We start from the raw sequence: 24427 nt of genomic DNA, 5'->3' as shown, positions 1-24427 counted from the left end.
GGAGGCAGGTATTGTGTAAGTGTGGTCTGCAGGTGGAAGGAGATGGAAGGCGAGTCCTGCAGTCCTTCCCCATGCAACCTCCCCTTGAAGTCAATTCCAGGGCTTCAGTGTTGGGCCCAAAGATCAGGTCAGGGAAAATGGGACCTCATGCAACTCCCCATGGCATGCCTCCTGCAGCATTCAGGGGATTTATGTGCCCGCTTCGCAAACTGCTGAGAGGCCTGGCAGCCAAGAGAACAGCGAGGATGTTACAATGCTCACACAAGAAGAGAAATTGATCTCATCAGTGACCGTCCCATACAGGCAGCTTCCACCCCTAAGAAACCGGGGGGACGTCCTGGAATATTGAGAAGCAAACCAGAACATTAAGAATGCTTGGCCTTCCCCTTTGCTCCTGGCCCCTCAGCCAGCTTTCTAGCCATGGCACGATGTTTGTAGCCAAAAACCCACTGCCATGAGCAAATGCCAGTTTGGTGCTCATGAGAGACAAGAGACAGGCTCTCTCTTTAATGTGGGCCCCACGATTAAAGGGCTCTGTCAGAAAGTGGGTTGAGACTTTTTTTTTTTTTTTTTTAATTAATTGGTTTTCAAAAAAGAAAGTTGTTAATGTCCCTTGAACGGAGGCTCGGACCTAGCGTTAAAGCAGAGTGGAAACTCTGGCGTTGTTCTCTCCTGACACTCGTTTAAGCTGATGCTTCTCAGTAAGGCCTGGTCCATATGCAGAGTTGCAGCGGTGCAGCTGAAAGCGTGACACAGAGGGCGGCGTTTGCACGGGGACACTTAAGTCAGGTTACCCCTGGTTTAGCTTGCACCCATGCCAGCCGTGTTCAGACTGAGGATGGAAGAGGGTCTGCACACAGAGCTGCACTGATGTATCTGAACTGATGCAGCATCACATCTTTACCTGAGCTGGTGCGAGCTGGGCCTTTTAATGGATTCCAAGGGCAGAGGGAACCACGAAGATCATGTTGTCTGACCTCCTGCATAACACAGGCCAGAGACTGAAAGGCACCCGGGGTGCTAGGGCTGCAGGGAGGTTGGGTGGGCAGTCCTAATGGGTGAGGAACCTTGACACTAGGGCTGTAGGGAGGATGGGCCAATTGTGGGAGGTACCTGGGCACTTGGGTGCGGTGGGGGTGGGCCGATCCGGTGAGCGCGATGGTTCCTTCTAACCTCATACTCCAGGGCTCTGGGAAGGTGGGTGGGAAACTCTTTCGGAGCAAGCAGGAGCACAGGCAGTGCAGGGGAGCGGAGGATCGGGCCTGTTGCTTTTTGATAACACCCCTGTACCTCCAGTCACTCGTGCATACTTCGGAGAAAGAAGGTCTGCAGTAGAGTCACTGAAGGGGAGAGAGCTCGCAGTACAAACCTCTGAGCCCATCAGAAGTCCTCCAGCCCTCGTCTGGGGATCTGCTGCCTAGTTTGCCTGGGCTGGCCCCGTGGTGGCCTTGGAGTGGTTCATGGCTCCTCTCTGAGGAGTGTGCGTGAGCAGGTAGAAGCAAGGCACTCAGCACAGGATCCGTTTAGGCCCGCTCTTCCCCTAGGGCGAGATAGGACAGAGGTTGGCCCATCATCATTCTCCTGAGTTCTCTTCCAGCCCATTCCTAGCAGGAGGCCAGACCGTCTCCCTGCCTGACCCTCTGGCTCTCTCCCTGTCCTGCAGAAATCATCGAAGAGTTAATCAAGGAGGATGGGTTCCAGCCGGAAGCCACGCCTTTCCTCTGCAAGGTGTCTCTGAAGGGCCAGGCCAAGCTGGTGGCCCGGGGCTCAAACCCAGCCGCGCCCACTGGGATGCTGAGGCTAGGAGAGCCGACAGGGTCGGGCCCGCTGCAAGGCGGCCTGGCCACCTTTGGGAGCTCCCCGGCTGCTGCTGCTGCGCACGTCCTGCCGCTGGACTCTCAGCCTCCCCGGCTCTCGCAGAGCTTCAGCGACCTGCAGCTGACACCCAGGCTGGTGCCCAGGGGGACGGCTCCACTCCCGGCCAGCAGGCACCAATGGTCTTCGCCCTCCCACTCGCCGAAGGGGCGGCTGGAAGACATGCTGGAGCCGCCCAGGCTGGTGATCACGGAGCAGCCAAAGCAGCGGGGGATGCGCTTCCGCTATGAATGCGAAGGCCGGTCGGCGGGCAGCATCCTGGGCGAGAGCAGCACCGAGGCCAGCAAGACCCTGCCCGCCATCGAGGTGAGGAAGGGGAGGGGGCCGGGCCAGCCTTCTCCCTGCAGGGAGAGGGACTGGGGGAAGGTCAGGGCCAGGGCCAGTCTTGGGCTGCATGTGCCTCGTGCAGGGGACGACTGTTCCTCCGCCTGCCTGGCGCTCTCTGCACGGTCCGGGCCAGCCTGGCACCATCAGGAGCCCTTCGCTCCCAGCGCCCAAGCCCTGCCTCAGGTTAGCTCTGCGGGTTTTGCTGCCCTTTCACGCCGTGGCAATCAGGAGCCGTGGCTGGACAGCAGAGCTGGGTGGCTCGGCGGGGGCGCAGAGGGTTCGCTTGCGGGCTCTGGAGCTGCTCAAAGGAGCGGCCGTGCTTTGAGCTCTGCCCCCTGTGGAGAGGGGTGGACAATCCACCAGCCAGGTTAATTACACGTTGAACCTGGAGCCTGGCACGGTGGGGTGGGGAGGAGAGGAAGGGAGGCGACTCTCAGCGTGGCCCTGGCTCTGATCCCACGCTGTTTCCTCAGCTGCTGAACTGCCAGAAGATTCCCGAGGTGAAGGTGATCGCATGCCTGTTGTGGAGAGACTGGCCCCACCGCATCCACCCTCACAGCCTCGTGGGGAAAGACTGCAACAACGGGATCTGCGAGGTCACCCTGAGGCCCCGGGCCAACCCCAAGCACAGGTACCAGCTCCCTGCTTGGGCACAGGGGCTCCAGGGCCGTTGCCGCAGGGGAGCCGCAGCCCCAGGGAGGTGGGCGAGGAGCCTCCGTCCAGCAGCTCCAGGGGAACACGCGTGGAAGCTCCTCTCTCCACGTGGCTGTGATCAGGATGTGAGCTGGCAGAGCTCACGTAGGGACAGGGCCTGGCGCTCGCAGCTGGACGCTCCCCCTCTCTCTCGCCCTCTCTGCGAGGCTGAAGGGTTTGAGGAACGCGCACGGCAGGAGGTTGCAGGGTGAGGGTTACTCCACCAGAGTTCTCCCCCTCTCCCCATGCTATCGGCACCTACTACTGCCCCTCTGGGGTGGACGCCCTGATTCCAGGATGCCCATGGCCTTGTCATAAGGCAGTCCCACCCGGAGCACCGTCTTGTGGCAGGCCATGGCACAATAAGTGAACCTGCCTCAGTTTTCCCCTCTCAGGTAATCCAATAACTTCACTTTGGGCTTTTGTCTCTCAATAATACCCCTCCTTAGGGCTGATTTATTACCAAAAAACCCCCCATAACCCCACAACCCAACAGTTTATTGACTTCCCAACATAGTCCATTTCCGATACCCAGTGCAGGCAGTCATTAAAAACTCAACATCTCTCAACCCATGATGCTCCACATAGGTGCCTTTGATAACGCCTGGGTTCTCTGTCAGTCCTCACCGGTCCATGTATCAGGACAGCCATCCCAGCAGGTTCCCCCTCCCCCCACCATCTCATTGCTGGCCTCTCGCTGTTCCTCTGGGTCCAGCTCTCCAGCCCTGGAGATGCTCGCTCCCTCCGCTGCTGCTCTCTGCCTTAGAGGCACTTGTCATGGCGGATGCTGCTGCCTCCAGCCCTCCAGGCTCTCTGGCTTGGTGAAACCCCTTTTACTGCGCTCCAGCCTTCTCCCACGAAACATACAGTCACCGCCTCTCGCCATGCTCACCTCCTGCATTTCTGGCTAACTCAGGCAGCTCTGACTCACTGGGTCTCTCTTCCTCCAAGGCCTCTTCTAAGCCCAGTTAATTGGCCCTACCGGTGGGCAATGATAAGGCCCGGCTGCCACTGCCCTGCTCCCTCTGACAGGTTTAGCTCAAACCCCATCTCAAAGGACATGAGCCAAACCAAAGATCGGCCCCTTGTACCAGAATCAGCGCGTGTGCCGGGCATTGTAGCCGGGCACTGCAATTGGCCGAGACCAAAAGCGCCTGCCTCTGGAGACATGGCCTCGGTCCGCTAGAGTGGGAACAGGGGGAGAAAGCGGGGGCTGGGGAATGGGGCATAGAGGTGGGGCAAGGTGAGGATTGAGAGGTTGCGGAACGGGTGGGGGAGGAGACGGGCTGGGCAGGGGGAAGGAGGGAATGGGGGGCTGGGTGGGGGGAACGCTAGGATGGGGGGAGGGTGGCAGGTAGGGCATCCCGAGCCTCCATCTCTGTTCAGCTGCAGGCCGCTCTCTAGCAGGCCTGGGAGGCTCTGGGCACTCATAAGAGAAGCAGCATCGTACCCAGCCCCCGACCCCGATGGAAGGGTTGCGTTGGCTGAAAGGGGCACGATGCTCTCAGGCCTTCCCCGGGCTGTGGTCCCAGGGGGTGGCACTTCCTGTGCGGAGGTGGGGTCCCCTCACCCGGTCCCTGGCGAAGCCTGGGGTGGGGCCGGGGTGGCTGGCCACAGGCGCCGGTTTTGCCTGCAGCGTCTCCCTTTTGGTTCCCGGCAGCTTTAACAACCTTGGCATCCAGTGCGTGAAGAAGAAGGAGATTGAGGCAGCCATAGAGAAGAAGCTGCAGCTGGGGATCGATCCGTATAAAGGTGCGCGCCCCCGGCTAGCCAGCTACTCCATTGCGGGGTTAGATGGTTCAGACACTGGAGCAAGGGCTCCGCTCCTTTACTTCACACGCCCAGCCTGGCCCCCTCACCCAATGCATGCTCCTGCCCCACCCCCCAGAGCTCTCCCCCCAACACCCCCCTGCTCCTCCTCCTCAATGCACACACCCGCCCTGCCCTGCCTGCGTCTCCCCTTGCCCGAGGCCTATGCCCCTCCCCCAAGTCTCCCCAACACGTGCCCCCACCTTGAGTCCCACCAGAGCCCCCATCCCACCCGTGTCCCCCAGAGCCCCCTCCCCCAACAGGCACACATGCACCCCTGAGTCCCCTGGAGCCCCCTCCCCCAATACACCCCCCCCCTTGTGATGCTCCCTCCCACCCTCCGTCCATAGCCACCTTCTGGAAAGGTTCCTCTATGATTGGCAGGGGTCTCAAGGCTGCTTTGCACTTATCCCTGGCCCTCCCCGCCCGCTGGCAGGGGTCACAGGACAATAGCCTGTGGCGGTATTTCTGGGGAACTACCAGCTGCCTCCTGACCCCCTGTGGTTCATTTTTCCCCTGGGGAGCTCACTCCTGCTACAGAAATCCCATCTGCCCCAGGAATCTTTCCCTGCAGTCCTTAAGGGGGTTTGCCGCGCTGGGTCCAGCAAAGGCCCTCCGCTTCTCTAAGGAGCGATCCTTCTGCAGCTCAGTCTGAAATTCAGCCGCTGTCCCCTCTCGCTGGCTGGGGCTAGGGACACAGCCCTCACTGGCTCTGCCTCAGTTTCCTCCCTTGGGGACAAAGCCTTGAGCTCAGTCTTGCTCAGCCCTGTCCCTGGTAGCTCACGTCCCTGGAGGCTGCCGAGACCCTTGCTGGCTAGTTTGCCCGGCACCAGGGCCGGGTGGCTCTCTGGCTTTTCCGGGGAAGGACCAGGGTGCTCTGGGTGTTGCCCGGCCAGTCCTCCAAATCTTTCCCCATCAGCACCTCTGCAGACAGCTGATCGTGCACCCCAGCCTCTGTGGGGCCCTCCTTGGTCTCCTGTCTCAGACGTATCCTCGCTACAAGCACCTTAACCATCCGTCCAAACACCCCCTCAGGGTTAGGTATTCACTGGGCACGAACTGGTCCGGATCCACCACCTTGGGGTGTGCCAGCATCACCTCAGTACCTGTATCCTGGTACCTCTGGACCATCTTCACATACACCCCAATGGGGACAACAGAGCAGTTGCTTTCCTGGGGTTGCCCGGCATTCACCCTGCAAATTGAGTGCTGGTGGGCTGGAGCCCCATCTCCCCTAGAGGGGTTGGCTTGGTAGTCTCTTCTCTCCTGAGCCATCCATGCACTGCCAGCCACACCCACCGGCCTGGGAAGTCCCTGCCCTCTCCGGCTGGGTTCCCACCCACTTAACCCTTCGAGGGTTCTGCTTAGCCCCCAACTCCTTGATCTTTGGGTGTTGCACCCACTTATGCCCATTTTGCCCCTCAGTAATCACATCTCAGGTCCTTTGGAAGAGTCTGCCTGCTCCGGCATTCACTGTCACCCCGGGTTTGGGTTTACTAGATGCCCCTGGTTGACTCCCTGTTTGAATCCCCAACCTGGGCTAGTCCCCTTTGAGTCTCTTTTCACACCCTGACCTACTATCCACAAACTTATCTGCCATCCTGCCTGCGCGCTGCGAGTCTTGAGGCTTCCTGTCCACTAACCCCATTTTTCAGGTCCTGTGGACAGATCTCATACAGCTGCTCCAACCCAACCAGGTAATACAAATCCTCCAGGGCAGTGACCCCTGACCCCATTTGCAGAGATATTCTCCCATCAGGGTGGTGACTTCCGTGTAGGTCACACCCGGAGTCTTTTGCACACCCTGAAACCTTTTCCTGTCTGCCTCGGGTTCATTCAAATGTAAGCAGCAAAGCTTGTTTGAACAGTTCATGTCCCCGTTCTCCACTCCATCCATTTGGCTGCACGCCTCTTTGCATAGGTGTGCGCCCAGGGAATTTTCATTAGGGTGTGCGCCCAGGGAATTTTCATTAGGGCGTGCGCCCAGGGAATTTTCATTAGGGTGTGCGCCCAGGGAATTTTCATGATCTTTATCAGGGGTGTCAAACTCAATTCCACCGGTGGGCCACATTTGAATTACCCGCTGGCAGAATTCTCGCCGCATCCTAGTCTCCGCCGCAAAATGTCGTGAGGAACGGTATTTTGGCGGCAGATCGCGATGTGTTCCCATCCTCTGCAAAATCTCACAGCTCCTTCTTTTTCGGCGGCAGCTCACTGTGTCTTGCCCTGCGCTGAGAAATCGCGTGCCCTCCACTCTTTCGGCATCAGCTCTACCCTCTAGCATCAGCTTGAAACACAACGAGATGGTGCCGCGGGCCACATCAAAAAGTTCGTGGGCCACATCGTATGTTTGACACCCCTTCATTAGGGCACACCTGGCACACCCCGTACGCACGCCTATGCCTCTTTGGCTTTGGGACAGAATAAGGGAGCACTGAGCAGAGCCAATCCGCAGGATCCATCTGGTTCAAAAAGCAAACCTTCTCAAAGGCAGTGAGGTCGGCATCTCTGTCCTCCCTCCTTAAACGGGCAACAATTTGGACTCTAGGTTCCCTGCAGAGTTGGCATCCCAGGGCCTTTCCCCACTTACCCCTTCAATGGGTCCTCTTGCCTCTCCGCTCCTCCGTCTCCAGTCCATGCTGTCGCTGCCTCTCCCGGCCCTCGAGCCTCTGTTGCTCTAGCTACAGCTCCTTTGCCCTCAGCTCCAGTTCTAACCACTTCAAGTCTACTGATGGGGAACCAGGTCATGAAGATCCCCTGTTGGCGTCTGGCGGATGCCCTGCTTCTGCACTGACTGCTGCCTCTGCTACTCCCAGGCTCTCTGGAAGCCCCACTTGGTTCGGGAACCTGCTTTTTGGCTTGGTCGTCCTTCTCCAGCCGTGCAATCAGCTGCTTTTTGTTGAGTTTCCCAACGCCTAACCCTGTCTCCCTGCCCAGGTCTGCAATGTCCTCCATAGGGAGATGGAGATACGCCACTTCCTCGGAGTTTCCTTTAACTTCCCTTGCTTTACCGCTGCCAGTCACTTCCTGCAAGGCGCTTCTGGTGCCTTCAGCAACCAACCACTGACTGGGTGCATTCGTCCTCTGCTGCCACCTGTCATGGATCTGCAGGTGTGGTGCTCTTACACAGCTCTGGAACAGTCCCTGGAAGGTCCCCTTCAGTGTATCAACTCTCTTAGGGTCACACTCTCTCGCTGGGGTAAACTTGGCTTCACCGCCCCCTGGGACAGCACCTCAAGGGTTGCGGTGGATTCTCCACCACTGGCAAGATTTAAATCAAGACTGGATATTGTTCTAAATGATCTGTCCTAGGAATTACGTGGGAGGAAGTTCTCTGGCCGCTGTTATACAGGAGGTCAGACTAGGTGATCATGACAGCCCTTTCTGGCCTTGGAATCAATGAATCTATGACTGAGAGAGGTGGGATTTTAACCCTCCCCCAAAATCTCACAAGAATTGACAGCACTGAGATCCTTTGAAATAACCCATTGCCTCTCCCCATTGCCCCTAACCTGGGGAGGGAGCTGTGGGGGAGGAGGTCCTCGCTAGCTGGTGGGAATGCAGCGTGGGACTGCTCTAGGCTGAGGTTTAGTGCTAGCGTGGTTCTACCTCCCCCGTGCTGAGAGGGTGGCTGGAGGAGACTCCTGTCCCTAACTGGCTTGGCTTATTATTATTGTTTGTTTATTATTTGTTCTCCCATGACGCCTAGGGGGTCTCAGTCATGCACCAGGAACTGGAAGGTCCCGCCCCAAAGAGGTTGTACACACCAGCACTCCTGTCAGTGTAATTTACGTCACTCAGAATTAGCCACCCCCTGAGTGACATAAGTTGCACTGAGCTAAGTGCTGGTGTGAACAGCACCATGTCAGTGGGAGAAGCTCTCCCAGGCAGACAGATGGAGGAGCACCAGGAAACCATGAGACCCTGTTGGTCAGCACGGACAGCCGAACTGGCGTCTGTTGTTCGTAGGCATCGTGGCAGAGGAGAGGTGTGAGGAGGGATTTGCAGGAGGACCACGAAGGAGCTTTGTGGATGTGTGTAGGGAGCTGCTCCCGCGGGTGAGGGCAGCAGGGCAGAGAACAGGAAGGGGCTTGTTTGAAAATGTGACCGGGGGTGATGGAGGCTGGCGTGATGGGCTGGTCGGAGGAGAGCATTGACAGCTCAGTTGTGAATGAGGGGTGAGAGGTAGGTGGGGATTGACGTTGAAGGGCCTTGGCAGTGAAGGCGAACACCGTGTCTGCTGCCATAGAGCAGTGGGGAGCCAGCGGAGGGATGCCAAGAGAGGGGTGAGGTGGGCAAAGCGACGGGCTGGGAGAATGACCTTTGCAGCGGCGTTCCGCCTGGATCTGAGCAGGCCGAGGTTGCGCTAGTCACGGCCAGAGAGAAGGACGGCGCGGTAATCGGGGCGTGAGAGGCTGAGAGCCAGGAGGGGAGCTTTAGCTGTCGATGGATGGGAAAGGCTGGATCTTAGAGATGGTCTGGCTAAAGAATCGGTAAGACTTAGCCAGAGCCTTGCTTGGCTCGGCGTGGTTCGTGGGCCCGGGCAGGTTTTCCAGACTCTGGATGGAGCGTTCTCCTCCCGGAGCCTTAGGATGCCTGCTCTGTCTCTGCAGCTGGCTCCCTGAAGAATCACCAGGAGGTGGACATGAACGTGGTGAGGATCTGCTTCGTGGCCTCATACCAGGATTCCTCAGGACAGATCCAGCACCTCAGCCCCGTCCTCTCCGAGCCCATCTACGACAAGAGTAGGCGGCCGGGCTGTGGGAGGGGAGGGCGTGGCGGGGTCGGGAGCCATGGTGACGCCCGAGGAGGGAGCGTGGCCAAGTCCGCTTCCCCCTGGGTGCCACAGTGCTGGGCCGAAGGCAGGGTCAGCACCGCAGCCAGCTCCCTGCAGGTCTGAACTCCCAGCCTGCCCTGCCGATGGGGCGGCTGTGGTGTGTTTCAGAGGGAAAAGGAGGAAAAGGAAGCTCAGGGCAATGGCTCAGCCTGCCCCGGCTGAGTCTGAACAGTATGACTAGGCCGGGCCCTGGCATTGCCACTCCCTAGGCCCTGGCTGAAGAACTGGGCTGGGCACTCCTGTGCCGTGCAGGCTGTTTTGTGTTGCTGTGGTGTCTAGGCCGGGCAACCCCCTGAAGCGGTGCCATGCTGTGTGGACAAGTTGGAAGAGAGGGTGTCTGCCATTGAGAGCTCCCACTGGGGACTGGACGTGTGGAAGGGCCGGGAGTGACTGTCAGCTCCGCGGTTTACCCGCGGTGTAGCGTTTGTCCCCAGTGGCCCGTTGGCCTGGCCATCCCCTGCCCCTATAGCAGAAGGAGGCTTCAGGGGGATCTGAAGGAGGAGAAGGGAGAGGCTTATAGGCCAGTTCAGGGCGGGTGTTTCATGTGGCCAGCCGCTAGACTAGCCACCAGTGTGCATGAGTGCTCTCTGCTTGGTGAAGTGTGTGTCGTGGGCCCTGCACTGCCCAGGGCCAGCGGAGGCTCTTGTGGGCATTCAGAGCAGGCTGCCCACACCATGAGGCTCCGGGTGGCTATGGGGTGCAGCACCGTGACCCTGCGAAGTCCGAGATGGCTGCAGATTTGTGACAGACCCAACCTAGTGCTTGCCTGACAGCAGAGCCACGTCTGTTCCCTGGCCCTGGGCATCCCCACCTGGCCCCAGGGCCGGCGCCTCCCAAGTCAGGGAAATGCCCAAAATGAATTTTTAAAAAGTGTCTATGTGGCCCCATTGGCCTTTTTTGAGGCTGCAGGTGGAGCAGGGATGGAGCGGGGGAGTTCCCTGGGCCAGCTGGCCAGCTCTGTATGGTGGGGGAGAAATAGAAGGGGGGTCCACCAGCCAGGCAACCAGCAGGGATCCCTGATGCCAGTCTGCCAGCTGGACCAGCAGGGAGCGGCAGGATGGGGTGGATTCCCCAGCTAGCCCCATGTGGTGCGGGAGGGATGGAGCAGGGCGGGGAGGTCTGTACAATGGCTGAACAGAGCCTTGGTGTGTGCAGAATCCACCAACACGTCAGAGCTGAGGATCTGCCGGATGAACAAGGAGAGCGGGCCCTGCACGGGCGGGGAGGAGCTCTACCTGCTCTGCGACAAAGTCCAGAAAGGTAGCGGATGGGAAAGTGTCTGATGCTGCAGCTCCCCAGGATTGGGGAGGTGGGAAGAGGGGGGGAAGGGGTCTGGGGCCCTGCTAGAATGGGGGTGGGGGGAGGCTGGGAGCTCTGGTGGAAGGGAGAGGTGCTGGGGTGGCTCTGGAGCCCTGCTAGACCGAGAGGCTGTGGGGGGTGATGGCGTGGGGCTCGCTGAGGTTCATAGAGCTCCAGACCCGGAGGGACCATTCGATCAGCCAGTCTCACGCCTGCTTCGCACGGGCCATTGCATTGCATGCGGCTCCCCTGGGCTGAGCCCAGGGACAAGGTGGCACCAGAGGGTTTCAGTCCCTCACACCCAGCTGCCGGGAAAGGTGAAACGCCCCAAGGTCCCTGCCAGGCTGACCCGGGGGGAGATTCCAGCCCTGCCCCAAACCTGAGGATCAGCGTGACCCTGTGCCCGTGAGTGAGACCTGCCCACCAAGCAAGTAGGCAGGATTTCTCCGTGCCACTGTGGGTCTGGGGTCCCTTCCTGCTGCAGCTGGACCTGGGCCCCAATCCACCCCCCCCGGGGGCTCTGTCCCCAGCTCCTCCCACCCAGCCCCCTCTCCCGGGGCACCCTCTTGACTGCCATTCAGCTCCCCAGCCCTCACCCCATGTTCCCCCCGCAGAGGACATCGCCGTGGTCTTCCGGAGGGACGCGTGGGAGAGCAAGGCGGACTTCTCGCAGGCCGACGTGCACCGGCAGATAGCCATCGTCTTCAAGACGCCCCCCTACCAGCACCTGGACATCCGGGAGCCGGTGGAGGTGGAGGTGTATCTGCAGCGCCTGACGGACAGCGTCTGCAGCGAGCCCTTCCCCTTCACCTACCTGCCCGAGGACTATGGTAACCCCCATGTCCATGGAAGGCCCAGCCCCCGCCAGTCACAGCCCCCGTGGGGAGAGGGACTAGAGGGGTCCAGAGCAGCCCCTTGGGGGAGGGGAGGTCAGGGGAGCCCAGAGCAGCTCCTGCAGGTGGGGTGGAGCAGACCACGTGCCCAGCCGGTGCCAGGCAGGTTTTGGGAGCCCGTGGGCTGAGGCCTGTGGGAGTTTCCCGTGGTTCAAGCCGTGCCATGCTCTGCCTCCATCTCTGCAGACGCGTACAGGGTGCACGCGAAGAGGAAGCGGGGAATGCCCGACATCCTGGAGGAGCTCTCGGGATCAGGTGAGTGCGTAGGCCTCGCCTTGGGGGCGCTGCGGGGATCGGGCTGGCCTTGGCTGGCGCTCTTGCAAGCAGCTCTCGGTTTCTGGGCCGGCTCTGCCCAGCCCAGGGGTGACTGATGTCCCCAGCCTGGGTGCCAGGGTTTCCGGTGGGATGGGGAGCGGTGCTGGGTTTCCAGCTCTGCCTCTGGCTGGCTGGGGGAGTCGCTCTTCTCGGTGAGCCCCCCCCATCTGTGGGATGGCACCAGGGACCTGACATCTTTGCCGAGCACTCGAAGGAGTCGGGGGTTTTATTTCCAGCCACACACCCAGCGGAGCCCTGCTGGTCGGTGCTACCCCCGGCCCGGCTCAGTATGAGGGCCTGAATCCCCCCCCCACCCCTCCGCTCCATGTGGTGGCCAATCCTTGCTTAGTGTGACGGGTCAGGGGAGGGAGAAGACGGGAATCCCGCAAGGGCTGCTCCCAGGTTTGCTCTTGCAGTCATGGGCGGCTTTGGGCTCCTGTTGTGGGGCCAGGCTGTGCCCAGGCCGGGGGCTGTGAGGTGCCTTTTCTTCTTGTCCCTTAGACCCGCATGGGATTGAAGCCAAGAAGAGGAAGAAGAAACCGGGTTACATGGACCATTTCATTGCTCCCCAGGCAGCAGGTCAGTTGTCTTGTGGCAGGACGTGGCCGGGCACGCGGGCTGGCTGGCGCCCCTGTGCAGTGATTCCCCCCCCCGCGCATATGGTGTGTGTGTATGGATGGGTGCAGTATCCCCCCCCACACACACACATGGGAGTGCAGCAGGCAAGGATCCAGGGAGCACACGGGGAAGGAGGGGAAGGTGGAGGATCCAGTGATCCCCTTCACATGGTAGGGACAGGATGGGGCAGCTGGGGTCGGCACAATGTCCTCCACACGGGGGAGGGGCAGGTGGGGACCTGAGGGGTCACAATGGAGCCAGTGGGAGCTGGGGTGTTCTGCCCCTGCTGAGAACTAGGCCGAAGGCGTCCTGAGCTGGCCTCTCCTGCTGGAGCCCCCAAGGCATTGTCCTCTGCCTCCCCAGGCCTGCCCTTCTGTGCGTGGGCAGCGCTGCAACCCCGGGTGCTGCCTCGCCCTGGCTCAGCCTGGCAGCTGGGCATGCTGGCGCGGTGCAGGCCGTTCCCTCGTGGGGCCTGTCTGGCCACACCCCCACTGCCTGCCCTCTGTTCGCCTCCATGCTCCCAGGAGGAGGCCCTTCCCGGGCGTCATAGCCCCGGGGCTGGGTCGTCCCAAGGCAGCCTGGGCACCACGCTGGGTTCCTGGGGGAGCAGGGGCCCGCTGGCTGAATGAGCCATTCCTGTTCTGATTGCAGAGGAAGGCCTGGGCCTCCACCCCAGCCTGGACCACATCACGTTGCCTGAGCCCTTCGATTTCTGCGTGGCCCAGGACTACGCCCCCTACGACTGCCAGAACCAGAGGGACATGTTGCCCGCCTCCTGCCCGCCCATGGAGCTGCCAGGCTACCTTGGCTCAGAGTTCCTGTTGGACACCTACCCCCCTCCACAGAGCAGCCCTGCCCTGTTCCTGGCACCCGGGGACAGCTCCGTGGGGGATGTTGAGGGTACGGCCAGTCTAGTCGGAAGTAACATGTTCCCCAACCAGTACAAGGAGGCCTACGAGCGGTTAGAGCTGGGGGCAAGGCTGGGAGACGTGTGAGGAGCAGCCAATCCCCTCGTTTCAGACCTGCCGCTGGCAGGGAGCCCCTTGCTCTGGGTGGCCTGGGTCTGGAGATGGGAGGACCAGGCCACTTGGCTTGTTGGTGGCGCTTCGTAGGCCTCTCGGCAGCGAGCGAGGGAGGGACTGCTTGTCGCTGGGGTGACCACGTCCAGAAGAGCAAGGGATGTGGAGAGAGATTGACAGCACTGGGGCCCTGGGTCCGCCCCCCCTCCCCCCCCCCGAGACTCCGGGCCCTGGGGGGGGGGCCGAAGGGAGCGTGGCTGCCTGGGAAGGCTCCGCCGGCAACTGGAGAGGTTGCATGTCCCAGGCCAGTTCCACCTCCTAGCAGCCCCCTCGCTGTCGGCGTCGCCACGCTGCCATTCCCTTGCTGAGCTCCCTCCCAGGGCTGAGGGGCGGGCTGGCTGGCTGGGACAGGGCCTGGCCATAGGAGCTCTGGGAGGGCACCTTGCCCAGGGTCTGGCTGCTGCAGGGGTTCACGCTTTGCACTATATTTATAGGGGTTAGTGCTAGGCACCTCCCCCGTCCCAATTCCCTGCCATGAAGGAGGCCACCTCGGGACGATGCCAAGCAGAGGGGGGGGGGCCCACCCAGTCACTGGCTGTCCCCAAAATCTTGGCCGGTCGCGGCTGAAGTTTGTCTGCTCCTGCTCCCATTGCAGCCAATGGGCAGAGTGAGGGAGAACTGGGCCATGGGCTTTCCTGTCAATGAGGGGATGGTGCTAGGATCTTCCCGAAGGCCACGCCTGCCTCGCACAGGTTGGAGGCATGCTCTGCTTCTGTGCTCGCTGCCCCCTCCGCAGCAGCACCTGCTCCCCTGAGGAGGGTGGGACTAGAGCACAGCCTCAGACCTGATGGTGCTGGGATGCCGGCTGATACGGAGCCGCTGGGGAACTGGGAGCCAGGACCCCTGGGGTCCGTCCCCAGCACTGCCGCTGGCTTGCTCTGTGGCCCTGGGTAAGTCACTCGCCTCTCTGTGTCTGCCTAGCTGTAACATGCAGGGAATGATGCTTGCCCACCCCCAGGTGCATTGTGATGATTAGTAATAAAAACAATAAATACTTTTCTACTGTCTCATCCCAAACCACTTTACGAGCCAATATACCACCTCTAGACGGGGCGTCACTACCCCAACAGTGCACCCAGCTCTGGGGTGGAACACAGCAGACATCTCACAGCAACAGCATGCCGCAACGGAGGGCAGGAGATGAAAGAGCTGTGGGCGGGGATGGGATCTAGGGAGACTGAACAGAATTACCCAGGCTGTGGGCATTAACCCCACTTGTCTTGTATGTCCTCTGCCCAAGCAGCACTGGTTCAATAGTGGCGCAGGGGGAAGAGCGCCCCCCCACTGACTCACCAACATCACTGTGGCTGGTTCCTCCAGGGCCTCCCAGCCACAGAACAGTCAGGCTGGATGCTGCTCAGCCTGTGACTGCTGAGACACTAGCAGCACCAGGTGCTAAGGCTGTGGGTGAAGTGCCTGGAGACCCTCTTGGAGCCCAGGCTGATGCTGGCACTGTGCCCCCCGTGGCAGCTAGGGTAGGGATTCACGCTGCCGCTGCCTGGGCGCTAACAGAGCAGCGCCTTTAGCTCAGGCTGCGCAGACTAGACCACTTACCCACATGCTGCTAGCTTGGATGGTTGCAGACAGCTGGCTGAATCGTGCTGCTCACCTGTTAACCCTAAGTTAACTCTAGGTGGCTCTCCCCAGTCAGAGCCATTAGAAGGACTGGTCCCCATATGCTGGGGAAACTGGTCCACAGCCACCCTCCGGGACAGGCTTGCAGGGAGCCTGCACCCACACCTATGTCTCAACTTTTCTCTGGCTCCTGCCTCACTGCTCAGGAGCCCTCTGTGGGCCCCAGGGCCTCTCCAGCTGCCATCACCCCTTTCGTGGGGTGCTGTTTATTCTTGCTGCCTCAGCTTCTTCCCCAATCCCCCCTGGCCTCCTGCAGCCTGGAGGTCTTCTGTGTCTTTGTCTACGTGAATCTCACTGATGGTATACATGTGCCAGCGCTGGCCCCCTGCATGCCCTCCTAGCCCCCACCCATGGGCTCTGGCTCTGCCCCCTCTCGCTTCCCTCTTCTGGCCGTGGCAGTGAGATGCAGCACCATGGGGTGCTCTCTCACCCACATGGCTGGTAGATCTCAATGCTGGCTAACGTTCTGCCTGCTGGAGTGGTCCATCCTCTAGCTCAGTCTCCCTCCAGAAGTCTCTAGGGCCACTCCACGATCCTTGGGTATCTAGACACCTGCTACCAGGAGGAAACCTTTTGGATATCAAGCCCAGTTCAGCCAGAGAAGGGCGGGTGGGGGGCTTCCCACGGACAAAGCACCTAGAATCACGGTTACTGCAGGGTGAGTACTTGTTCTTTATTTGTATCCCTATCCATGTGGAGCCCACTGAGAGACTAGCCAGCAGCTCGCAGATTAGCAGGACAGGGTGAGGCGTTCTAGCTAGAGCTGACTAAATAAGGACTGCAGAGCTGCTCTCCCAAATTTGGCATCAGATCTAGTAATCAAACCCCAGCTGTAATGCATGGTAAAGGCGTGGGCTGCGCTCCATCTGGCTGCCCTGGAGATCTCAGTGAGAAGTATTTCTGAGGAGGTTGCTTGGGCTCTAAGTGAGAGGGGCCTGGGGCCAGGACCACCTCTGCTAGCTGGTTACAGGTTGTAACGGATGGAGTGCGCGCTGGGAGGAGACAGGGCTAGATTAACCCGTCACCGGGCCCTAGGCAAACACACGCTTCTGGGCCTCTGCCTTCTAATATGAACGACAAGAGCCATACGGGACACTTGCTGCAGCCAGGCTGGCCCTGCTGTGGATCTGCTGGGCCCCGCTGCTCAACTTGCTGCTTCCCTGGGCGCTGCTCGCCATGATGGAGGCGTGGCTGGGCCAAACCTGAGTGGTGCTGCAACGCTGTGGGCCAGGTCACAACACCACTCACTCAGATTTGGCCCAATCACCCTTCTGTCATGGTCATGGTGTGTCCTGTATGACTGTTGGGCCCTCCCCTCCGCACCCCCACAGTCCCTACCTACCTGGGCCCCAGGCACATGCCTCGTTTGCCTGTGTGTTAATCCAGCCCCGGGAATTGCTAGCCTGACCTTCCCCGATGCCAAGAAATAAACGGGGCGATTTCTTGAATGGCTTTGTGCTGCCTAGTGCCCTCCTTGGTTACTGGACATAAGGAGCTTGGATTCTCCCAGGTTTGAGTGCCATTGGGGGAAGAAAACGGGGAGTGATGATTTAAATTAAAAACCAGAGACCACTTCAGTGAGGTGCTTAGGGGGGAGCCTCAGCACCATCTTCTCCCCGTGGATGATAGTATAAGGGAACTGCTGTTAGTGCCTGGGTCCCACAGACCCTGCTGGCTGAGATGGCAGGCCCCAGGAAGATGGGTTTGAAGAGTGAGATGGTGGGGACAATATCTGGATAAAGGTTCAAAGGAGGCTCCCACCAGGCTCCATAAGAACTACATTAACGGTCAGAAAGAAGGGGCTCCCGGACCAGGGGTTAGGTGTGGACCAGTCCTTTCAAAATGTTTGAAACAGCCGGATGGGAGAATACCCTATAAACTTGCACTGGAGCAGGGCATGCTGAAATTCTTCCAAGTGGACCCTGGCAGAACGAATGGTGAGGCTCATGAGCTTGAGTTGAAGGATGGAGTCCAAAAATCTTGGCTTCTAATGGACTGAGATTGTGTTGCAAAGCCCAGATAGAAAAATCTTTTCCACCACAAGATCTATGGATCAAAAAGTGCTTCCTCCTCTCTATAAGGACTTCTTGGTCTTCTCTAAAGCAGTCCCTGTCTGTAGTGCTCAGCCAGCCAATTTCCAAGCCATCTGGTGTAAAGATGTTGGGTTTGGAAGGAGACTTTGTCTCTGCTCTGAGCAGATAAGTCTGGCAGACTGGAGCTGTGTGGGCAGGGCATTAGGTCTGTGAGCTGTCACTGATGCTACCAGCATTACCGTGGTCACATCCTGTTTGATCTTTCTTATGACCCTGGCTATCGGAAATGGTTGGAAAGGCATAAAAGAGGCCTTGAGACCAGGATAGGAGGGAAGCGTTTCTGGAGGCAGCAGAAGAGAGGCAGAAGAGAGGCCATTTGCTGTCCTTGCTAGTGGCAAACAGCTCTGCCATGAGGGAGCCCCCTCCGTGGACAGGCTTGCGGCCAGAGCCCATGCGTGGTTGGCAGAGTACGGTCACGGAGGAATCCACCGGACTCATGTTTGCTCCTGGCTGGTGAAGGGCCACGATGTTTCCTTGTCTGGACGACACCCTTTCCACAGCCGGAGTCCCTCCGCAGAGCGCACCCTTATAACACAGCGCGGGGGTGAGGCCCAGCAGGATCTCCAGCGCGCCCGTAAGGTGTGAGGACTCCGTCCGGGGCCAGGAGCCTGGAGTTTTGAGGTAGTTGAGGTTGGCTGGGGAGGAATCGGTAAGAAGCGGGGGGGGGGGGGGGGGAGGGGTGCGGACCGCTGGACTGTGCAAACCATGGGGAGTTGCTCCACCAGGCCCGGGGGGGGGGGGGGGGGGGAATTGGGGGGGCTGGGTCAGGCCCATCCGCTCAGTGGCCACGTGCCCTGTGGGTGGCTATAGGCGGCGCCCTATAGCAGGCAAAGCCCGGCACAGCGGGACTGTCCCTGTCGAGTGCGGACAGCGGCTCAGCCCCTGAAGCGCGGACACGTGTCCTGGAGGGCGGGGCTCCGCTGAGCGGGCTCCGAGCACAGCCCCGCCCCCTCTGGCGCCTCTCCGCAGCCCGGCTAAGCGGAGGAAGGCGCAGGGCTCGCTCCGCGATGACGCCACGCCACGCCCCCTCTGCGGCGCGCGGGGGTGCTGGCCCCCCCTCCACTCCCCTCGGGGGGAGGCTAGCAGTGGGCGGGCCTCAGTGGGAGGGGCAGCCATTGGCTGAGGCGAGCGAACCACATGATCGGCACCAGCCAACCGGCGACGGGCGGCTCCCTCCCATTTCCGGTTCCGGGTCAATTGCCGCGGCGGTCACCGCCTCCCCTCCGCCAGTGAGTGATTAATGGCGCCGCTGGTAGGAAAGGAAGCCCCTGGGTTGGGATGTCGGGAGCTGGGCAGGGCCCCCCCCCCCTCGGTGTGGGGCGGGCAGGGGCTGTCGGGAGCTGGGCACGGACCCCCTCGGTGTGGGGCGGGCAGGGGGTGGGGCTGTCGGGGGCTGGGCACGGACCCCCTCGGTGTGGGGCGCGCAGGGGGTGGGGCTGTCGGGGGCTGGGCACGGACCCCCTCGGTGTGGGGCGGGCAGGGGGCTGGGCACGGACCCCCTCGGTGTGGGGCGCGCAGGGGGTGGGGCTGTCGGGGGCTGGGCACGGACCCCCTCGGTGTGGGGCGGGCAGGGGGTGGGGCTGTCGGGGGCTGGGCACGGACCCCCTCGGTGTGGGGCGGGTAGGGGGTGGGGCTGTCGGGGGCTGGGCACGGACCCCCTCGGTGTGGGGCGCGCAGGGGGTGGGGCTGTCGGGAGCTGGGCACGGACCCCCTCGGTGTGGGGCGCGCAGGGGGTGGGGCTGTCGGGAGCTGGGCACGGACCCCCTCGGTGTGGGGCGGGCAGGGGGTGGGGCTGTCGGGGGCTGGGCACGGACCCCCTCGGTGTGGGGCGGGCAGGGGGTGGGGCTGTCGGGGGCTGGGCACGGACCCCCTCGGTGTGGGGCGGGTAGGGGGTGGGGCTGTCGGGGGCTGGGCTGAGTTTGGGCCATATAAGTGGGGAGAAACCTCGATTATTTTTAGCCATGTCCCTAAATCTTAAACGAATGTTTTGCTTCTGTTGTCAGTAAGGGTGGGAACGTGGAATGTGTGCCTGCGGGACTTTGTCCTGGAAAGCAGTTACCCTGAAAAAGATTTGGGTGTTGGGGGGCTAATCAGCTGAACACAAATTCACAGTGTGCGGTTATGGCCAAGAGAGCTAATGCATCGCTGGGTCATATCAACAGGAGAATCTCAAGTAGGAGCAGAGAGGTTCTTTTGCCTCTGTGTTTGGTACTGGTGCGACCACGGCTGGAATCCTGGGTCCAGTTCTGGTGCCCACAATTCAAGAAAGATGTTGATAAATTGGAGAGGGACCACGAGAGTGACTGAAGGATTAGAAAATATGCCTTATAGTGGTAGACTCAAGGAGCACAATTGATTTAGCATAAGAAAGAGAAGGTTAAGGGATGACTTGATCCCAGTCTATAAGTGCTTACATGGGGAATGAATATTTAATAATGGGCTCTTCAGTCTAACAGACAAAGATCTAATAGCGGCTGGAAGTTGAAGTTAGATACATTGAGACTGGAAGTAAGGCCTGCATTTTTGAGTGAGAATAATTAGGCATAATTAGCCATTGGAACAATTTACCAAAGGTTGTGGATCTCTGTCACTGACCGTTATTAAATCAAGAATGGCTGTTTTTCTAAAAGATCTGCTCTGGGAATTAATTTGTGGAAATGCTCTGGCCTTTGTTATACAGGAGGTCATATTAAATGGTCACAATGGTCCTTTCTGGCATTGGAATCTATGAATTAATAAAAATATTGAATAACGTTGGTCCCAAGACCAATCCTGGCGGAACTCAACTACGAACCTTCTTTCAGTCTGATAGTTCATCTTTCAGCACAAGCCATTGTTTTCTCCCCTTTAGCCAATTCTTGTCCACCTTACAGTGCTTGTACTGATGCCCATCTTCCTTAATTTAACTAATAATTTTCCATGTGGTTCTATATCATATGCTTTACTGAAGTCCAGGTATGTTAAATCTACTGCACTTCCCTTACCTAAAAATGGCTTATTTTCTCAATGAAGGAAATCAGATTATGCTGGCATGATCTATCTTGGGTAAACCATGTTGCATTACATCTCCGCCATTTACCACTAGGGATTCAATTATTGTTTACTTCACAATTGCCCAGGTGATTTCTCCCCCTCCTCCTCCCCCCAAATATAAGTACAATGTTAGCTGTTCTCCAGTCACATAGTGCTACCCCCAAATACATATCGTTATTAAAAATCCTTGCTGCCGGATTAGCTATATCATGTGCCAATTCTTTCAATATTCTGGGAAGGAAATTATCTGGTCCCCCTGATTTGAAATCATTGAGCTCTTTAAGTTTTTGTTCCATCTCAGATGTGATTTCCATTTCTAGACACTCATTTTCATCAGCTGTGATGCCTTCATGCACATGTTCCATATAATCATCTTCAGTGAAAATTCAGACAAAGTATTAATTTAGTTTTTGGGACATACCTAGATTATCTTTAGTCTCCTTCCCACCTGCACTGCATAGCAACCCAATCTCGTCCTTCCTTATTCCCTTTTTATCTATGTAGCTAAGAAACCACGTATTTATTTAATTTTTTTTGGCAAGAGCTAATTCAGCTTGACTTTTAGTAAATCTTTACTCCTACGTTTTCTAACCTTGATGATGTAGCATTCTTTGCTTAAAAACCTCTTTTCCCATTCCATAAAAGTGCTCTGCTTACTCCTAGTAACCTTTTTGAGGTGGCTATTCATCCAGCTGTGTCTGGAATCTTTCCCTACAGTTTTTTCATCTTGCTTTAGATGCAAATTTCAGATAGTTTCTGTGTAGGTGATTTGAAAAAATTCCAAGCTTCCTTCACATTTAAGTCTTTGAGCTCTTCAGTCCAGTTAACTTCTTTAATTCTTTTAATTGCCCAAAAGTCTGCCCTTTTGAAATAAAAAATCATAGTTGATGACCTGGTTTTAATTATCTTTCTGTGTAATTTAAACAGAGTAAACTCATCATCCCTTTTTTAATGTTATTTCGTACAATCCACTCTTCTATGACGTCCTCACTACTTACCAAAACCAAGTCTAAAATTACATCGCCTCTTGTTGGTTAAATGATGGTTTGATTAAGAAAACTGTCATGTATCACATCTAGGAATAAGTAGGCCTTGCCAGTATTAGTAGCATTTATTCTCTAATCTATTCCCAGAAAGTGAAAGTCTCCCATTGTGAGACAATTCCCAAAAGTATTTCTCTTTCTAATATTATTAGAGAGTTGACAATCCTTATCCAAGTGTTACTAAAACAAACAAAAGGAAGTATTTCTTTACACAATGCACAATCAACCTGTGGAACTCCTTGCCAGAGGATGTTGTGAAGGCCAAGACTATAACTGGGTTCAAAAAAGAACTGGATAAATTCATGGAGGATAGGTTCATCGATGGCTGTTAGCCAGGATAGGCAGGGATTGCTGTTTGCCAGAGGCTGGGAATAGCTGAAGGGATGGATCACTGATGATTACCTGTTCTATTCATTCCCTCTGAAGCACCTGGCATTGACCACTGTCTGAAGACAGGTTACTGGGCTGGATGGACCATTGGTCTGACCTGGTATGGCTGTTCTTATGACTCTGGAGGGGTCTATAAAAGACTCTTCACAGATTCCCAAAAGAACCTCTTTCACAATCCTTTCCCGAACTGATTTTGACCCATACAGATTGTTTTGTCCGTACTATCACTATGTATTTCTTTACAGTTTAGCAGTTTGTTGATGTACAGCCCTATCCCACAACCTTTACCTTTATTCCTCTCTCTCCTAATCAGTTTTAAGAGAAAGCTGGACTGATATGAGTGTGATTGTATGACAGGATTGCTTATGATGGGGCGGGGGACCGGGCTCAGCAGACCTGATGCTCTCTTCTGTCTTGTCTTAAATTCCTAAAAGCTCATGCATCAGGGCTTCAGCCAATCCCTGCTGGGGTCAGGGAGGGATTTTTTCCCCCAAAGTATTCTCGTCTTTAGTGGGTTGGTTTTTTTTTTTGTTTTTTTTTGGCCTCCTTCCTTTGACGCATCAAGGGCAGCTATAGCTGGAGAGGGGACATTGGGTGAGGAGGGCACTGACCATTCTGTGTCTCAAGTGCTTAGCTGACTGGTTCTTACTCATGTGCTCAAGGGTCTGACGGATGTGTAGGGTGGGGAAGGAATTTTCTTCCAGGTCAGAGTGGCAGGAATCTTAGAGGGTTTTTTCACCTTCCTCTGCAGTGTGTGAGTGAGGGTCGCTTGCCAGGATTATCTGGGTGCATCTCACGTAATAATTTCCCTGCCCATGGCAGGGGCCTTGGGCACTGGTGCTCCTCGGTCCCTTCTATTCTCTGGCTGTGGCACATAATAGTCTAGTCTCCTGTAATGCTTAACTCTAATTTTGGTGGTTGGGTGTGGGTGCTGTTGGTGGCCTGTGATATACAGATATATCAGACTAGATGATCTGGTGGTCCCTTCTGGTGTTAAGAGCTATTGGGTGCTACTGCTCCTCTCCCACCAGTGTGGTGGGTGATGCAGAATGCTGATACCTGGGCACTGCTTCCCTGTGGTGTGAGGCAGAGCATGGGGGGTTGCCAGTGTGGGGTTGCTGCCCCCCACATGTCATGGGACATGGGGGCTTGCCAGTATGTGGGCACTGCTCCGCTGTGGATGGGAGGTGTTGGTGTCTGGGTGCTGTCCTCCATGTGGTGCGGGGTGGAGGATAGGGTGGTGCCGGTGCACAGGTGCTGTCCCCCGTGGGGTGGGGGTGGGGTGGTGCTGGTGTGTGGGGCAGGGTAGGGGATGGCCTGGTGCCGGTATTTGGGCGCTGCCTCTCATGTAGGCTTAGATGGGGGCTGCTGCTGTCTGGGTGAAAGCTATGCAGCTTTGACTTCTGTCCATCCTCCTCCCTTTCCATGCAGGAGCTTGTCAGCTTCTTCAAAGAGAAGATCAACAAGATGTGATGTAGCCACTCCCTCTCTTGGATCGGGAATATTCCATCAGTAGGTCCATTAACAGAGAGGAAAGCTTTCTGCCCTTAACCCTCAAGGTAGAGATGGCAAGCATGAAGCTGGACTCCCGGGGTGTCCCTATTAAGCTTGAGGCAGAAGCAGCAGCAAAGACTGCTTAGCCAAAGGCGCTCCTGTTTTGCCTGACCCTCCTTGTGTATTGGCCGTGAGATTGAGTGTGAACGTGTTGGCCAGGGCCCATAGCAGAGGACCTTCCCTGCAGAATTGGACGAACTCCCAGCCCGTTTCTGCAGCTCCAGGTTCTGAGGGCTCCACTTCCTGTTCTGTGCTACAGTCAGTCAGGGGATTCCGGCAAACTTGTGCTGAGGTCAGAGTGGATCCTGCACGCAGCGTGTGTCCCCTCGAGGGAGGGACCCCATTCCCCTGCATTCAGAGATCCTTGGCCTTCATTATGTTTCTTGTTGCCCTGTGGTGTGCCTGACCAGGCTCCTGACATACGATGCTCTTTTTGTTTAGGTTTCATCTTCCCTCGGCTCACGGGCTGTTCTGAGTGAGCAGGCGGCTACTGCTTCTAAGTCTCCACGCTGCCATTCTGTGAGTATCGCCCTCCCCCAGCTCTCGTGATTAGCCCTCTCCTGCGGCCAGGCGCTCAGAGTGTCTCTGCAGAAGCGCTGGGTAACAGTCCAGGGGGCAGTTACATTGGTATAACTATGCTGCTCAGGATCGTGGAAAATCCACACCCCTGAGTGATGCAGTTAGACCGACCGACCTTCTGGTGTAGGCAGCACTGTGTCAATGGGAGGGCTTTTCCTGCCAGCATAGCTACTGCCTTTGGGGAAGTGGAGTAGCTAATGCTGGTGGGAGAAGCTCTACCATTGGTGTAGGTAGCATCTTCACTGAGTGCTACAGCAGTGCGGCTGCACCAGTGTAAGTGTAGACAAGCCCTTAGTGTCTCAATCCCTGTATTGTGTGACTGGCCCCTGGGGCTATTGCTGGGGGGAGTGTTTGA

The 24427-nt window shown here is 57.7% G+C and overlaps 2 protein-coding genes across 4 annotated transcripts in view; both read left to right on the top strand.

The window, feature by feature from the left end:
- Window positions 1–1337: 1337 nt before the first annotated feature.
- Window positions 1338–13747, top strand: RELB (RELB proto-oncogene, NF-kB subunit). The gene is made up of 9 exons (XM_067556514.1): window positions 1338–2181; window positions 2676–2833; window positions 4556–4647; window positions 9318–9449; window positions 10697–10801; window positions 11455–11670; window positions 11920–11988; window positions 12550–12627; window positions 13318–13747. Exons 1-9 carry the CDS (start codon window positions 1792–1794, stop codon window positions 13659–13661), a joined length of 1584 nt encoding a protein of 527 aa, XP_067412615.1. The 5' UTR covers window positions 1338–1791; the 3' UTR covers window positions 13662–13747.
- Window positions 13748–18684: 4937 nt separating this feature from the next.
- The window catches only part of CLASRP (CLK4 associating serine/arginine rich protein), a 29658-nt gene continuing 23915 nt past the window's right edge, over window positions 18685–24427 (top strand). Inside the window, exons 1-3 of one of the 3 annotated variants that reach the window (XR_010921467.1) lie at window positions 18685–18725; window positions 23371–23498; window positions 23935–24012. The gene's annotated coding sequence lies outside the window, so the exon portion shown is untranslated. Of the gene's footprint in view, window positions 18726–23370; window positions 23499–23934; window positions 24013–24427 lie in introns of those variants that run through there. The other 2 variants (XM_067556506.1, XM_067556507.1) reach the window with 2 other exon arrangements.

This window comes from Emydura macquarii, unplaced genomic scaffold (assembly GCF_026122565.2).
Source record: "Emydura macquarii macquarii isolate MOO-44397 ecotype Brisbane River unplaced genomic scaffold, CSIRO-AGI_Emac_v2 contig_1790, whole genome shotgun sequence".
Lineage (NCBI taxonomy): Eukaryota > Metazoa > Chordata > Testudines > Chelidae > Emydura > Emydura macquarii.
Note: the sequence above shows the minus strand (reverse complement) of the source record. Positions and strands in the feature narration are given on the sequence as shown.

What these genes read in the sequence shown, in the direction of transcription:
- RELB (XM_067556514.1), top strand. Translation starts at nt 1,792, where the DNA reads ATGCTGAGGCTAGGAGAGCCGACAGGGTCGGGCCCGCTGCAAGGCGGC. An exon ending in AGACCCTGCCCGCCATCGAG is followed by an intron (nt 2,182 to 2,675) that starts GTGAGGAAGGGG and finishes CTGTTTCCTCAG; the next exon opens with CTGCTGAACTGCCAGAAGAT. An exon ending in GGGGATCGATCCGTATAAAG is followed by an intron (nt 4,648 to 9,317) that starts GTGCGCGCCCCC and finishes CTGTCTCTGCAG; the next exon opens with CTGGCTCCCTGAAGAATCAC.